This window comes from Sphaeramia orbicularis, chromosome 6 (assembly GCF_902148855.1).
Source record: "Sphaeramia orbicularis chromosome 6, fSphaOr1.1, whole genome shotgun sequence".
NCBI classification, from domain to species: Eukaryota; Metazoa; Chordata; class Actinopteri; order Kurtiformes; family Apogonidae; genus Sphaeramia; species Sphaeramia orbicularis.
In genome coordinates, this window is record NC_043962.1 from 2804921 (window position 1) to 2819841 (window position 14921).

At 39.6% G+C, this 14921-nt stretch overlaps 1 protein-coding gene and 1 pseudogene across 2 annotated transcripts in view; both read right to left on the reverse strand.

The window, feature by feature from the left end:
- Positions 1-14921, reverse strand: part of LOC115421684 (CCR4-NOT transcription complex subunit 1-like) — a 969367-nt pseudogene that overhangs the window by 714044 nt on the left and 240402 nt on the right.
- The window catches only part of nlrc5 (NLR family, CARD domain containing 5), a 79275-nt gene that overhangs the window by 56027 nt on the left and 8327 nt on the right, over positions 1-14921 (reverse strand). For both annotated transcript variants that reach the window (XM_030137667.1, XM_030137666.1), the window contains exons 5-11: positions 7940-8143; positions 5957-6108; positions 5385-5516; positions 3452-3773; positions 2146-2578; positions 935-1082; positions 565-695 (exon numbers count right to left, since the gene is read on the reverse strand). In XM_030137667.1, coding sequence (XP_029993527.1) covers positions 565-695; positions 935-1082; positions 2146-2578; positions 3452-3773; positions 5385-5516; positions 5957-6108; positions 7940-8143 — 1522 coding nt within the window. The remainder of the gene's footprint in view (positions 1-564; positions 696-934; positions 1083-2145; positions 2579-3451; positions 3774-5384; positions 5517-5956; positions 6109-7939; positions 8144-14921) is intronic.

Here is a 14921-nt window from a genome sequence, read left to right on the forward strand (position 1 = left end):
CATACAAAGTGTCAAACAGAAAAAAAAAACTAACATATGAACTGAGTGCTTACAGTTTTGGTATTTCTCACTTTAAAAAAAAACAAACAAAAAAAACAATCACAGCTTTCAATACCTCTGGGTTCTTTAACCTCCTAAGACCCAGGACATGTCAGCAAAGTACCAGCTTTTATTGTTTTTTATTAAATCAGTGCCTATATTGGAAACATCAAGATGCAAGAGTTTTTTCAGATGCAGTTTTTAAAATTTTTATGGAATGTCCTTTGTGGTGGACAGTTTTCTTTTCTTTTTTTTGGTATAACGTTGTGAAACTCCTGTCCACAAATGTGGACAGAAAACCCATAGCTGGGTCTGAGGAGGATAAACATTGCACATGTTTAAGCAAAAGTAAAACATAAGCAAAGAATAAAGACAGGGAGATGATAAAGAAAAAATTTTTAGAGTGATACAAATTCTGGGCAGCTAGAGGATACAAAGTTCATCCATTTGTCCCAATCTATTTGAATTTGAATACGTTCTGCCCTTTGGCAGGGTGGGTTTTACCTGAATGCGAGTGCTTCTTACCTCTTCTTGAGATGTGCGTCACTGACTTCGCTACTAGTCATGATTCTAAGAGCTGCCAAAAATTCCTGTACAGTCAAATGAATGAAGCAGTAGGCGTTGACAACAGCCCCATCCTCCTGCCTCAGTTCCACCTGAAAGCAGGACACGCAAACACAACTTCAGAGTGTGCAGCTCCAGAACTGTAACTGTCTTTAAAACGGTGGTTCGATGAATAAAAGTAGGGTTCAGTTTTTGTTCTTGGTCAATTGCAATTGCAGTGAAATCAGGGTCAAAATGAAAAAATCTTGCTTTTTACAGTGGTTTGTAAACTGTGTCTCTATTTAATAACTAATGTCCAACACCTTCCACTATGCACAGACCAATGTTTTACCTTTGAAAATAGGCCCGTCTTGACTGAAAACTCCAAAATATTTCTGGGAACGTCTTTTTCCAAGAACAGGATCCTGCTCTGGTCTAAACCCTTCCAGGCCAGTTGACTCAGCTCACACAGCTCTGATCGATACTGGGTCAGAGCAGAGCTGCAGAGATGCACAGATGAAGGCATGAGCGGATACGACCAAATAACAACCACTGAAAATGTATGTACCCTTAGATCATGGAAATAATAAAATTAAATTAACAAATGCTTCAATGTTGTGCACTGCTTTGCACTTTTTATGACAGACTTTTCCCTGTTGTTGATTTAATTCCTGTTGAACCACTAATCCTATCAATTCATGTCAATAATTGGTGTAAAATACAGTTCTTCATCTTTTCATGGTCATCAGATATGACCATATTTGGACGTTCAGAGGCTCCGTAGTTACCATGGAAACACTGTCATCTTCTACAACAATGATTCCCCAGTCAAACCCATGGAGTTGGATCAATGACAGTGGATAAAATTAACAAAAATTTATGAAATAAATAAATAAATAAATAACGTGAAAAAAATAAGCCAAAATTGTATTAATATAAAGTAAAAACCAATCAAATATGCATCAAAATGAACAAAAACAGTTAAAGTATTAAATAAAATGACCAAAAATGTATAATAAATCAACAAAGTAATAAATAATATGAACAAAATAAGCCACAAACTGAAAACTGAAGAAAAAACCCCCCTGAAAATAAGCAATAAAATGAAAAAAATTAATAAAAAGTGTAAACATGATTCCCCAGTCAAACCCATGGAGTTGGATCAGTGCCACTGGATGGACACACTGGGTTTAGGTTCAGTTAATGACAGATTGGACTGAAAAAGACACTGTTTATTCAGTTTGATCTGTTTCTGAGAGAAGAACCTGTGAATTTACTCTTTGTTTTCATGAACATCTACATGATCGGTGAATTAAATATATGAACATACATTATTTATTCCAAAAAATGCAAAAATGCGGAGGATAATATTATAATAAATGGTTATAAATCACTTAAGAAAGGTTAAATAGAGAGAAAAATTCATTTGGGAACTGACACAAAAGTAGCGGTGGGTTTTTATGGGTTAAAGTAGAAATATTAGAAATGACTCTTTTCTCATAATGACGCCATCCTGCTCTGGGTCTTCTCTGACCCACACTGTGAGGATGGTGTGTTGTGTACCTCTGCGTTATCCCCCTGGTACCACCGGCTCCTTTATCAGGGCTGCGGCTCAGAAACGCTCCCAGAACAGTGAGGTAGACCTGCGTTAGAGTGGAGGGGATCTGGGGGACGATGGGAGGTAGATGAGCTCTGCCGTTCCTGCCATCCATCGTTACACCTCCACTCGTTCTTCTTCGTTCTTCTCCATCTCCCGTTTGTGTGTGACTTCCTCCTCCTCCTCCTGCTGCTCCTCCTCTCTGTGCTGCTGCCGTCTGTTGGGACTTTTCCTCCTCTCTGCTTGTTTCACCTCTTCTTTCTTCATCTCTCAGTCCCTGCAGTAGATGATCCAGACAGATGCAGCAGATGTTGCAGAGCGCTGGAGTGGAAGACATGGACCGTAGGTGTCTGTTGGACAGAAGGAGCTCTGCTGCCTGTATCCCACAGCCGGAGTGACCTATCAGAAAAATAAACCACGTGACTAGAAGTTCAATGACCTGAAATAATAATAATAATAATAATAATAATAATAATAATAATAATAATAATAATAATAATAATAAATACTTTTAATAGTTTATGATTGTTGTGAATGGTGACTATGGTACATGCACTGATACAAATGTATAATTCATTAACGACACTGGCATGATAATGAGATAATAATAATAATAATAATAATAATAATAATAATAATAATAATAATAATAATAATAATAATAATAATAATAATAATAAGAAGAAGAAGAAGAAGAAGAAGAAGAAGAAGAAGAAGAAGAAGAAGAAGAAGAAGAAGAAGAAGAAGAAGAAGAAGAAGAAGAAGAAGAAGAAGGAGGAGGAGGAGGAGGAGGAGGAGGAGGAGGAGGAGGAGGAGGAGGAGGAGGAGGAGGAGGAGGAGGAGGAGGAGGAGGGAGGAGGAGGAGGAGGGGGAAGGAGAAGAGGAGGAATAGAAGGAGGAGAAGGAGGAGGAGAAGAAGGGGGAGGGGGGAGGAGAAGGAGAAGAAGGAGGAGGAAGAGAAGGAGAAGAGGAGGAATAGAAGAAGGAGGAGGAGGAGAAGGAGGAGACGAGGAGGAATAGAAGGAGGAGAAGAAGGAGGAGGAAGAGAAGGAGAAGAGGAGAAATAGAAGGAGGAGAAGGAGAAGGAAAAGAGGGAGGTGGAGAAGGAGGAGAAGAAGAAGAAGCAGAAGGAGAAGAAAAAGCTGCCTGTCTAAATCCCTTTTCATTCCAGCTCCTCTTTCAATGCTCCAGTGAATACAGGTCGTATTAGAATCAAACACTGAATCTAATCTGATTGTGAATCTTCTGGACACCTGATGTGTTCCTTCTCACCTTTTCGACTGAAGTATCTGTCCACATACTGCTGGATTTCATGGCTGCTCCACTCCATCAGATGCCCCTCCTTATCTGCCAGACCTTCTAAATCCATCACATCACGCCCACGGCAGGTGACCACCACAGTGCACCCTGGGAGGATCTGGTGATGCAACAGCCCTGAGATGAGGTCTGCCACTGGCACGGGGGTCCTGGGGTCCAGCTGCTCCCTGTCCCTCTGGACGGCTTTTCTGCTGATCTTACTGTGAAACTCGTCGTAACCATCCAGAACCCAACAGATTCGCTCTGGATTGGACAGAAGGTACTCCACAATGGCATTCTGCACAAACACAACTGAATGTAAGCACAGTTTATGACAAACAAGGACCTACAGCAGCCTTTATCAGGAGGAAAAACCGAACCCAAACGAACCCTTTCAGAGCCTCATGTGGTTCTGCTGAAGTGTGAACAGGTGAAGTCACACTTGTATGTTGTCAGATTTCTTAGCCTTTGTTTCCTGTGTGCTCCTCTTCCCTCTTGTTTCTGTCCATTTGGTGTGTGTTTGTCTGGAAGTGGGTGGAGTCACCTGCAGTTCCTGCTCCTCCCCACACATGCAGCTCATATAATAATCAAACCACCTGTTTTACCTCTGGGTAAAAACCTACCACTCATTGCCAAACCATCCCTTTCCCACATATCGTTAGCCTCATAACATAACTGCCTTAGATCAGGGGTGTCCAACCCTGGTCCTCCACATCTACTGTCCTTCATATTTTAGATGTGTCCCTCTTCCAACACACCTGATTCAAATCATCAGCCTATCATCCAGCTCTGCAGAAGACTGAGAACGACCGTCAGGTGTGTTGGAACAGGGACACATCTAAAACATGCAGGATAGTAGCCCTGGAGGACCAGGGTTGGACACCCCTGGCCTCAGTCATATTTTGGTCCAAATTGTGAAATCTGTATAATTTTACTCTCCTAACACTGCTGATTCGTTTTTCATTGACTATGACCTGAAAAAAATATGACTGAGGCCAGGGGTGTCAAACTCTGGTCCTCCAGGGCTACTATCCTGGATGTTTTAGATGTATCCTTGTTCTAACACACCTGACGGTTGTTCTCAGTCTTCTGCAGAGCTGGATGATAGGCTGATGATTTGAATCAGGTGTTGGAAGAGGGAAACATCTAAAACATGAAGAACAGTAGATGTGGAGGACAAGGGTTGGACACTCCTGATCTAAGGCAGTTATGTTATGAGGTTAACGAAACAGATACTGCCTCAGCTGCATGTTTGAGACGCTCTGTCTTCAGTCATATTTGTTCAACACTTTTCCCCTCGTGTACAGACGTCCAGACTCCTGTATCTTCTGACCCTAATCCTGCTCGGCTCCACTTATTTAGTCCTGATCCCAGCCCCAGCCCCAGCCCCAGCCCCAGCCCCAGCCCCAGCCCCAGCCCCAGCCCCAGCCCCACCCTGGTCCCATCCCACTCAGACCTCCATCTCCAGAAACTCTGGTTGGACAAATGTCAAAGCTCCACTCATCCACCTTAAAACCTCATAATTAGAATTACACACGACTATACTTTTACACACCCATTATGTAAATGTCATTAATTATCATATACATTGTATGGATATACATTTATATTTTTTGTATTTTATGTGTTGCGTGTGTCTTTTTTTTCTATTTTATTATTGGTTGCAGGTACAAAAATACATTTCACTGTGCACTGCACTATGTATAACTGTGGATATGGCAATAATCTGATCTTATCGTACTTTATCTTGTCTTATCTTACTTTATCTTACTTTATCTTATCTTATCTTATCTTATCTTCTCTTACCTTATCTTGGTATTCCCTTTAATTGTCAGTGCTGTGTTCTGTGTGATATAATTACTGTTTGACATGTATCATGTGTTCTGTTCTACTGTTGCAGGACTCAAACCTTTTCTTCGAGGCTTCCTTCTGGAGGTAGATAGTGTTGGAGAAGCAGCTCAGACAGGGACATGGGTCTGGACAGCAGGTTGAGCTGACGGAACTCCAGAAGGACAAACAGGTACGAGGAGGGGATAGGACCCTGAAGGACAAAGTACAGGAGGTAGAAGTCCGGGGGTCACCTAATACTGTTAATTAACATGGATTATAATGTGCATTTAAGGATCTAGTGTGACAGATTTAAAGGGATGAAGCTGAAGAAATGGAATATAATCATGATGATGTTTTAATTAGTGACAACATATTTATATGTAGAGCAGGAGCCATGTTCCGATCAGATGTTTTTTACTGTAGCTCTCAACACACATCTTCTTTTCCTGTTTTATATTGGGTGGCATCCACTTTTCTGTCTCCTACTGTTTACCCACAAAGAACAAACATAAAGACACAACCCTGTCCTTTGCAGCCACTAAACCACAGGTGACAGTTGGAGCTTTTCAGCTGGTTAATTCCACCTCTAAGTGTCACTAAACACAATCTTAAAACACATTAATGTCTGAAGAGGAACAAAAGTGAACTTACTAGTTTACGTGCCCACTGTTGACCCAAACAAGACATCAGCAGTGTTTTTCCTGATCCAGCCAGGCCACACAGAACGGTTATGTTTCCTGTACATCCCTGAAGAAAGGTCTCCAGTGTCACTTTGGACTCCGTTCCATAATCCACATCAGCCTCTGAAAATATGTTAAAAAAACAACACTCTCTGACCAACCTTGACACTAAATATATTAAATGTCTTTGCTCCTCAGAGTCCAATTCATGTTTAAAGTGCGATATTTCAGTCAGGGTTCCTACAAGTTTCATTTAAGACCTTTTTAAGACATTCTTAAGATACTTAGAACAGAATTTAATGCCCATTTCTTAGCCATACTGGCAAAAAATTGTGACTCCTAGAAATTAGGAAAATGTATTTATTCACGCCAATGCCTTGATTCCCACTGTTTGTTCTGAGTCATTTCTCACCAGAGGCAAAGTTAGAGATAATCGGTTCCTAATTTCAGCATAAATTATCGGGTTGGAACGGGTGCCAACATGCTTATGGAAACAGAACTGAAATTTAATACCTTTAAAGACTTTTTTAAGGTATTAAATGCAGATTTGTAAATTCAAGACTTGTAATACTTTTAAAGACCCCGCAGGAACCCTGACAGTACTATGTTACTTTTAACATAATTCAAAATTTCTTTATAACTCCTGTGTCTATGTATATTTATCTTTTTTTTCAGCTTTGTTTTATGAGTATTTTAACTGTTTCTTTTTAGCACGTAAAAGTGAGACATGCATTTCTTTTTTTCTTCTCTTGGATTTTAGAGAGAAACACAACAGATATTCCAGTGTACCTGTGCAGTAACTGTATCTGTGCAGTAACTGTACCCGGATAGTAAATGCACCTGTGCAGTAACTGTACTCGTATAGTAAATGCACCTGTGCGGTAAATGTACCTGTGCAGTAACTGTACTCGTATAGTAAATGCACCTGTGCGGTAAATGTACCTGTGTAGTAACTGTACCTGTGCAGTAAATGTACCTGTGCAGTAACTGTACCTGTGCAGTAAATGTACCTGTGCAGTAAATGTATCTGTGAAGTAACTGTACCTGTGCAGTAACTGTACCTGTGCAGTAAATGTACCTGTGCAGTAACTGTACCCGGATAGTAAATGTACCTGTGCAGTAACTGTACCTGTGCAGTAAATGTACCTGTGCAGTAAATGTATCTGTGAAGTAACTGTACCTGTGCAGTAACTGTACCTGTGCAGTAAATGCACCTGTGCAGTAACTGTACTCGTATAGTAAATGCACCTGTGCGGTAAATGTACCTGTGCAGTAACTGTACCTGTGCAGTAAATGTACCTGTGCAGTAACTGTACCCGGATAGTAAATGCACCTGTGCGGTAAATGTACCTGTGCAGTAACTGTACCTGTGCAGTAACTGTACTCGTATAGTAAATGCACCTGTGCGGTAAATGTACCTGTGCATTAACTGTACCTGTGCAGTAAATGTACCTGTGCAGTAACTGTACTGTGCAGTAAATTCACCTGTGCAGTAACTGTACTCGTATAGTAAATGCACCTGTGCGGTAAATGTACCTGTGCAGTAACTGTACCTGTGCAGTAAATGTATCTGTGCAGTAAATGTACCTGTGCAGTAACTGTACCTGTGCAGTAAATGTATCTGTGCAGTAAATGTACCTGTGCAGTAAATGTATCTGTGCAGTAAATGTACCTGTGCAGTAACTGTACCTGTGCAGTAAATGTATCTGTGCAGTAAATGTACCTGTGCAGTACCTGTACTGTGCAGTAAATGTACCTGTGCAGTAACTGTACCTGTGCAGTAACTGTACCCGTACAATAACTGCACCTGTGCAGTAAACAGTAAAAAAGCCCTTTCTATCCCTTCATCTTTCTCTTTTAGAACACTAATCTTTCTGTGTTTTGTAATGAACTGGTCAGATTGTATTGTCAGTATTACTGCAGATGCTTTCAGATGAAGTGGTGCTGCTGTAACCTGGTGTCCTGCTGCCTCTGTCTGCTGGTCCAGGGGTTTTATCCGGTCCAGGGGTTTTATCTGGTCTATCCCTGCCCCTGTTTGTGGTTCTTGGGCGGACCCACACATTCTCTATCTGGACGTCCATCACCAGGTGCTCTCGTATCTGCTCCCATCTCCTCAGCAGCAAACTCTGGACTGCAGCCACGTACCGTTCCCAGTAATCTGCAGGTAGGGGATATGAGCAAACATATCTTTTTTAGACAGATGTGCATATATAATGGCAGAAATACTTTCTATTGAACTGAACCTGCAATTGAACTTTTATTGCATTTCAGCTTCCTGTTTATGCAAAATGGAAAGACACCATTGAGGCTGTTCTAGAACTGTCATTTGATAGAAGATGTTAAATAAAGGATTATTCAGGTTGGAAATGATGCTTGGAATCCAAAACAATTCACTTTCCAAAACTGAGGATTAGGGATGTAACGATTATCGGTATAACCATAAACCACAGTAAAATTCCCAATGGTTAGTATTACCATTTAAATTCTAATAATCATGATAACTGTGTTTGATTACTGCACTTTTAACACAAACTTGATCTGGAAAATGGTCAAACAATAACTATAAGGTGCCATCTTTAGATCAAATATTTTACTCCAACTTTAAGGGCATCAGTGTATATTGTGCCAGTTGTGCAGTATAAGGCCTTCAGATTATTCATAACACTACCTCATTATCATACCAATGTCTATAATAAACTATAAATATACTTTGTGTTACAGTGCACATACCATAGTATTTAGAATATTTCATAACAATCATAAAATATTTACAGAATTTCAGAATGAGTAATAAAGTCAGCCATCAGTGCTTCATACATACGGTCACTCACTGTATCTGCAAACATCAAACTGTATTAAAATGGTCACAGATTAAATACATTAACCATCCTATCATCCCTGGAATAATACATTATAATGTCACTATAAGGACACAATGAAATCCCTGTATATTCCTTTACAATCTGACATTAGTCACTCCAAGTGCTCTAAAAACAAAAAAAAAAAAAAAAAAAGTGAAAACAAGAACTGTTGTGTTGAGTCAGATGTGTTCACTATGTGTTCACTGTTCTTGCATCATACTCTGTTCATGTCGTTCTTTCTGTTACAAACAGAACTGAAAACTGTTTAATAGAGGCTGCAGATGCCTTGACTTTTGGCCTTAGGCACCACCAAAAACATGTTAATTCACAAAAATGTCCCAAAAACATCCATTAAAGCAGTGATATTAGTCTTTTTTAAATGTTCTTCCTTTTCTCACATTTCCCTGTGGTCTCCATAAACTGTAAATGCTCTGCTTGGCTCTGAATTCTTCATTCATTCAACTCCACAGGTCCATCTTCAACCCTATTTCTGAGTAATGACACAAGAAAGGTGGTTTGGAGCGCTGGCCCTTTAAATGCACAGGACACACTTCAGGCCCCGCCCCCTCCAGGTTATTGGCTGTCCTGTTCAACCGACAACTGAACATTTGAGGTAATGGGCTCCAAGTTTGGACATATTTTCAGTCTGGACTCCAACTGCTGATGACGACAAACAATTATGGAGAAATGGAGAAATACTGGAGAAATGTTGGTCTGAAGTCTGGACCTGATATAAGCAAATGTGGAGACGGAACGAATTAGAGACGCGACTAATTAAGAAGGAATTCCAACAGGTTGTAGAAATCCACTGGATTTATGTCCAAATGAATATAACCTCCTCAGACCCAGCTATGGGTTTTCTGTCCACATTTGTGGACAAGCGTTTCACAACTTTAAACAAAAAAAAGAAAAGAAAACTGTCCACCACAAAGGACATTCCATAAAAATTTTATAAACTGCATCTGAAAAAACTGTTGCACCATGATGTTTCCAATATAGACACTTACTTAATAAAAAACAAAAAAAAGCTTGTACTTTGCTGACATGTCCTGGGTCTGAGGAGGATAAAGATAGTTCTGCAGCAGCTGGAGGGTTCAAATTCAAACTGTCTGAACTATTAGGATCCAAATACACAAAGAAATGAAGCACAGACTAAGAAAAGGGGGTTTAGACAAATATGAGCCCTTTAAGACACAGGTGTCAAACATGTGTCCAGTCCAGCCTGTGGGATGAATTTTCAAACTGCAAAAAATTACAGTGAAGTTCAACCAATTATGTCGAACTGGTTTTAGTTCAGGGGCCACATATAGACCCATGTGATCTAGTAAAATAATAGGAAAATAACCTATAATGACTCCAAATATCCTTCTTGGTTGAATATGGAAAAAATAATATTACATTACGCTTATAAGTATTATGCAGAATATCTCTGTTTTAGTGCAAAAAATAGCATTAAATTATGAAAATATTTACATTCACAAACTATCCTTTAACAATGAAATGTGAATAACCTGAACAAATATGAACTAACTGAAATGTCTAAAGAAAATTAAGCACAAGTTTAACAATATTCTGCCTCTTACTAAATGTTTTGTGCCTTTGTAGTTGTATAAATGATAGGTTGAGGCATAATATTTTTCAAATTGCACTTATTTTTCTTAAGAAATTTCTGTTTTTTCATGTTATTCCGATGTTTTTTGTTTAGATAGTTTGTAAAAGTAAATATTTTCATAATTTAATGTTATTTTTTTTGCACTAAAACCAAGAGAAAAGTTTGTAGTTGTCATTATTTATAGATTATGATGCTTTTATTTTCTGGCCCACTGGAGCTCAAACCCTGAACTAATGTGAGTTTGACAGCCCTGCTCTGCTTTAAGGCCTTCCTGACTTCCTTTAAGAACATACAACACATGCATTTGGAAATAGAACTGTCCACATCTTTATGAATGCTTGTAAATGCATGCATTCTATAACACGCTATAAGCCTGTGGCAAGGGTTTCATAGAGTCGTACTGTTTATTATCCACATAAACTGGGGGATATTTTGAGCACTCCACCCCCACCCCCCATCAGTGTCAGTTTGAGCCGTTCATGATCAGATAAAGTATTAAAGTATTTCAGTGCCTGCACTTGCACAAAACAGAGTTCCTCCAGGTTCCAACAAGTTCAATTTAAGACCTTTTTAAGACCGTTTAGAACAGAATTTAATGCCCACTTCACAACCATACTGGCAAAAATTCATGACTCCTAGAATTTAGGAAAATGTATGTATTTACTCAAATGCCTTTATTCTCACTGTTTCAGCTCATTTCTCATCTGAGGAACCCCCAGACCCTCAGGTCATCTGGATCCAGTCTGTTGTCAGTTCCCAGAGTCAGAACCAGACACAGAGAAGCTGCGTTCAGCTTCTATGCTCCACATGTCTGGAACAAACTCCCAGAAAGCCTCAGATCAGCTGAAACACTCAGTTTATTTAAGTCCAGGTTACAGACCCACCTGCTCTCAGCTGCATTTGAATAAAGTTTGGATTCATCAGTTCAGATCTGCACTGTTCCTTTTAAGCTAAAAGTTTTTATCCATTTTATCTGTTTTATCTATTTATCAGATTTTTTTGGGGTTGTTTGTTTGTTTGTTTGTTTTTCTCATGCCTTTACTTTTTATTGCTTCCATGCTGTAATGCTTTTAATATTTTATGTCAAGGGTGTCAAATTCCTGTTCTGTCAGGTTCCACATTCAGCCCAATCTGATCTCCAGTGGGCCGGACCAGTAAAATAATAACAGAATAACCTAGAAATAACAACTCCAAAATTTTCAGTGCAAAAAAATAACATTAAATTATGAAAATTTTTACAATTTACAAACTATCCAAACCAAAGAAAGATGTGAATAATCTAAAAAAAACCCAAAAAAAACCCCCCAGAAATTTCTGAAGAAAAATAAGCACAGTTTTATCAATATCATGCCTCAACTTATGATTTACACATGTGCAGATATACAGATTTAGATCAGATATACCAAGGCACAAAACAAGCAGAATATTGTTAAAATTGCACTTATTTTTCTTTAGATATTTCAGCTTGTTCATATTTGTTCCAGTTATTGATATTTTATTGTTAATTTATTGTTAAAGGCTATCAGAATTTAATGTTCTTTAAAATAAATCAAAGACAAAAAATTGGTGTTGCCATTATTTATAGGAATACTGTCATATTATTTTTTTCCACATTAAACCAAGAAGAAAATTTGGACTCATTATTTCTAGGTTATTATGCTATTATTTTTGAGTTTGATGCCCTTGACTGTTAATATCTTCAGGGTAATTTTTGCACTTTGGAAATTCATCCTATGGGCCGGAGTGGAAGTTTTGGCGGGCCGGTTTTGGCCCCCGGGACGCATGTTCGACACCTGTATTTTATGTAAAGCACTTTGAATTGTCTTGTACATGAAATGTGCTATAGAAAAAAAAACAGCCTTGCCTTGAGGCAAAGTTAATGATAATTGGTTTCTAATTTTAATACAAATTATCGGGTTGTAACGGTTGGACCTGAGTTGACTAAACTTACAGTCTTTGCAGTTTGGACTTTTAACAGACACATTTAAACCCATTTATGGCAATTTAAGGAAACACAGCTGAAGACCTACCATATCAAATGTAATACCTTCAAAGACTTTTTTAAGGTACTACATGCAGATTTGTAAATTCCAGACTTTTAAGACTTTTTAAGACCCCACAGGGACCCTGACCACATCTACAGTAAAGCTCCCACTGAGTGAACCCTGGTAACCTGACACCCAATAGTTGGCATGCCTGCTTTTACCCGTGCACTAACACATTACTGTGGAATGAATGCCTCCCACTGCTTTCACTTCTGCTTTTTACAAACTACGCCAACATGTTTTTACGGTTACAACTTCATTTTGAAGAAACACTTAACCTTCATGATGATTTCATTACTGACTGATATGTGATGTGCAGATTGTAAAGAGTTGTTGGTCGGTCTAAAATGTCCAGTTTTACAGAGGTATCGTATTAACCCATAAAGACCCACAGCTACTTCTGTGCCAGTTCCCAAAGGAAGTTTTCTCTCTATTTAACCATTTCTTAAGTGATTTTTAACCATTTATTATAATATTATCCTCTGCATTTTGCATATTTCGGAATTAACAATGTATTTTCATATATTTAATTCACTGATCATGTAGATGTTCATGAAAACAAAGAGTAAATTCAAAGGTTATTACATAAAAAACAGAAAAAAACTGTAATAAAGAGAGTTTTTTAGCAAATCTGTCATTAACTGAACATAAACCCAGTGTGTCCATCCACTGGCATTGATCCAACTCCATGGGTTTGACTGGTGAGTCAATGTTGGAGAAGATGATGGTGTTTCCATGGTAACTACGGAGCCTCTGAGCGTCCAAATATGGTCATATCTGATGACCATGAAAAGATAAAGAACTGTATTTTACACCAATTATTGACATGGATTGATAGAATTAGTGGATCAACAGGAATTAAACAGTTTAGATCAGTAGATGGTTTAGGTTAAAGGAGGACGTCTGGGTCTTTAAATACACTCATTTAAATATTCAATGCGCTGATTCCAAGCAGACTGTTGTCCAAACTGCACAGTCTGGGTACTGGTGAGCACACCTGCAGATGGATCGGAGATTTTCTCACCAACAGTCTGCAGTCAGTCAGGATGGGGCCTCATCACTCTTCTGTCCTGACAGTGAGTACTGGGGCCCCCCAGGGCTGTGTGCTCAGCCCCATGCTGTACACCTTGTACACTCGTGACTGCGCACCAATCCACAACAGCAACCTCCTGGTCAAATTTGCGGATGTCACTACTGTGGTGGGGCTGATCCACAACAATGATGAAACGGCCTACAGAGAGGAGGTCCTGAACCTCACTACCTGCTGTTCCCTTAATAATCTGGCACTCAACTCCTCGAAAACAAAGGAGTTGGTGCTGGACTTCAGGAGGAAGAGGGAGGATCCCCCCCTCTTCTGATCCAAGGGGACACCGTGGAGAGGGTCAGTGACTTCAGATTCCTGGGTACATACATTTCTCAGGACCTCACATGGGGCAGAAACACCAGTGCCCTTGTGAAAAAAGCACGGCAGCGCCTGTACTTTTGAAGGTCACTGAGAAGGCTCCACCTGTCCCAGGAACTGCTGCTGTCCTTCTATACATGTTCTGTGGAGAGCATCCTTTCCCACAGCATCTTGGTGTGGTATAGGAGCAGCTCTCAGGCTGACAAGAAGGCTCTGGAAAGAGTCAGGAAGTCAGCCCAGAGCATCATAGGAGTCCAGCTGTCCTCTGTGTCAGACATCTATAACAGCAGGTGTCTGCGCAGGGCCAGAAGCATCACCCTCGACGGTTCACATCCTGGACACAGCCTGTTCTCACTGTTGCCCTCAGGGAGGAGGTACAGGTCCATCCAGGCCCACACCTCCAGATTTAGCAGCACATTTTATCCAAGTGCAATACGGGTGCTGAACACACTGCAATGACAATACCTCACAAAGGACATATATTCATAGTGTTCAGCCAGGGTCAAAGTGCAATATATACTTATCTCTACTGTTTCTTGGTTGATGGCATGCCTGTTTTTACTCCGTATATATATTACTCTTTTCTTTCTTCTTCTTTAAACTGTTTGCACTACACACCACTAGAGAGTTGTCTCTTACAATTTTGTTGTACATATGTATAATGACAATAAAGGCATTCTATTCTATTCTATTAAGGGTTAAAGGTGGATGTTTGGGTCTGTAAGGGTTAAAGGTGGACGTTTGGGTCTGTAAGAGTTAAAGGTGAACGTTTGGGTCTGTAAGGGTTAAAGGTGGACGTTTGGGTCTTTAAGAGTTAAAGGTGGACGTTTGGGTCTTTAAGGGTTAAAGGTGGATGTTTGGGTCAGTAAGGGTTAAAGGTGAACATTTGGGTCTGTAAGGGTTAAAGGTGAACGTTTGGGTCTGTAAGGGTTAAAGGTGAACGTTTGGGTCTTTAAGGGTTAAAGGTGAACGTTTGGGTCTGTAAGGGTTAAAGGTGGATGTTTGGGTCTGTAAGG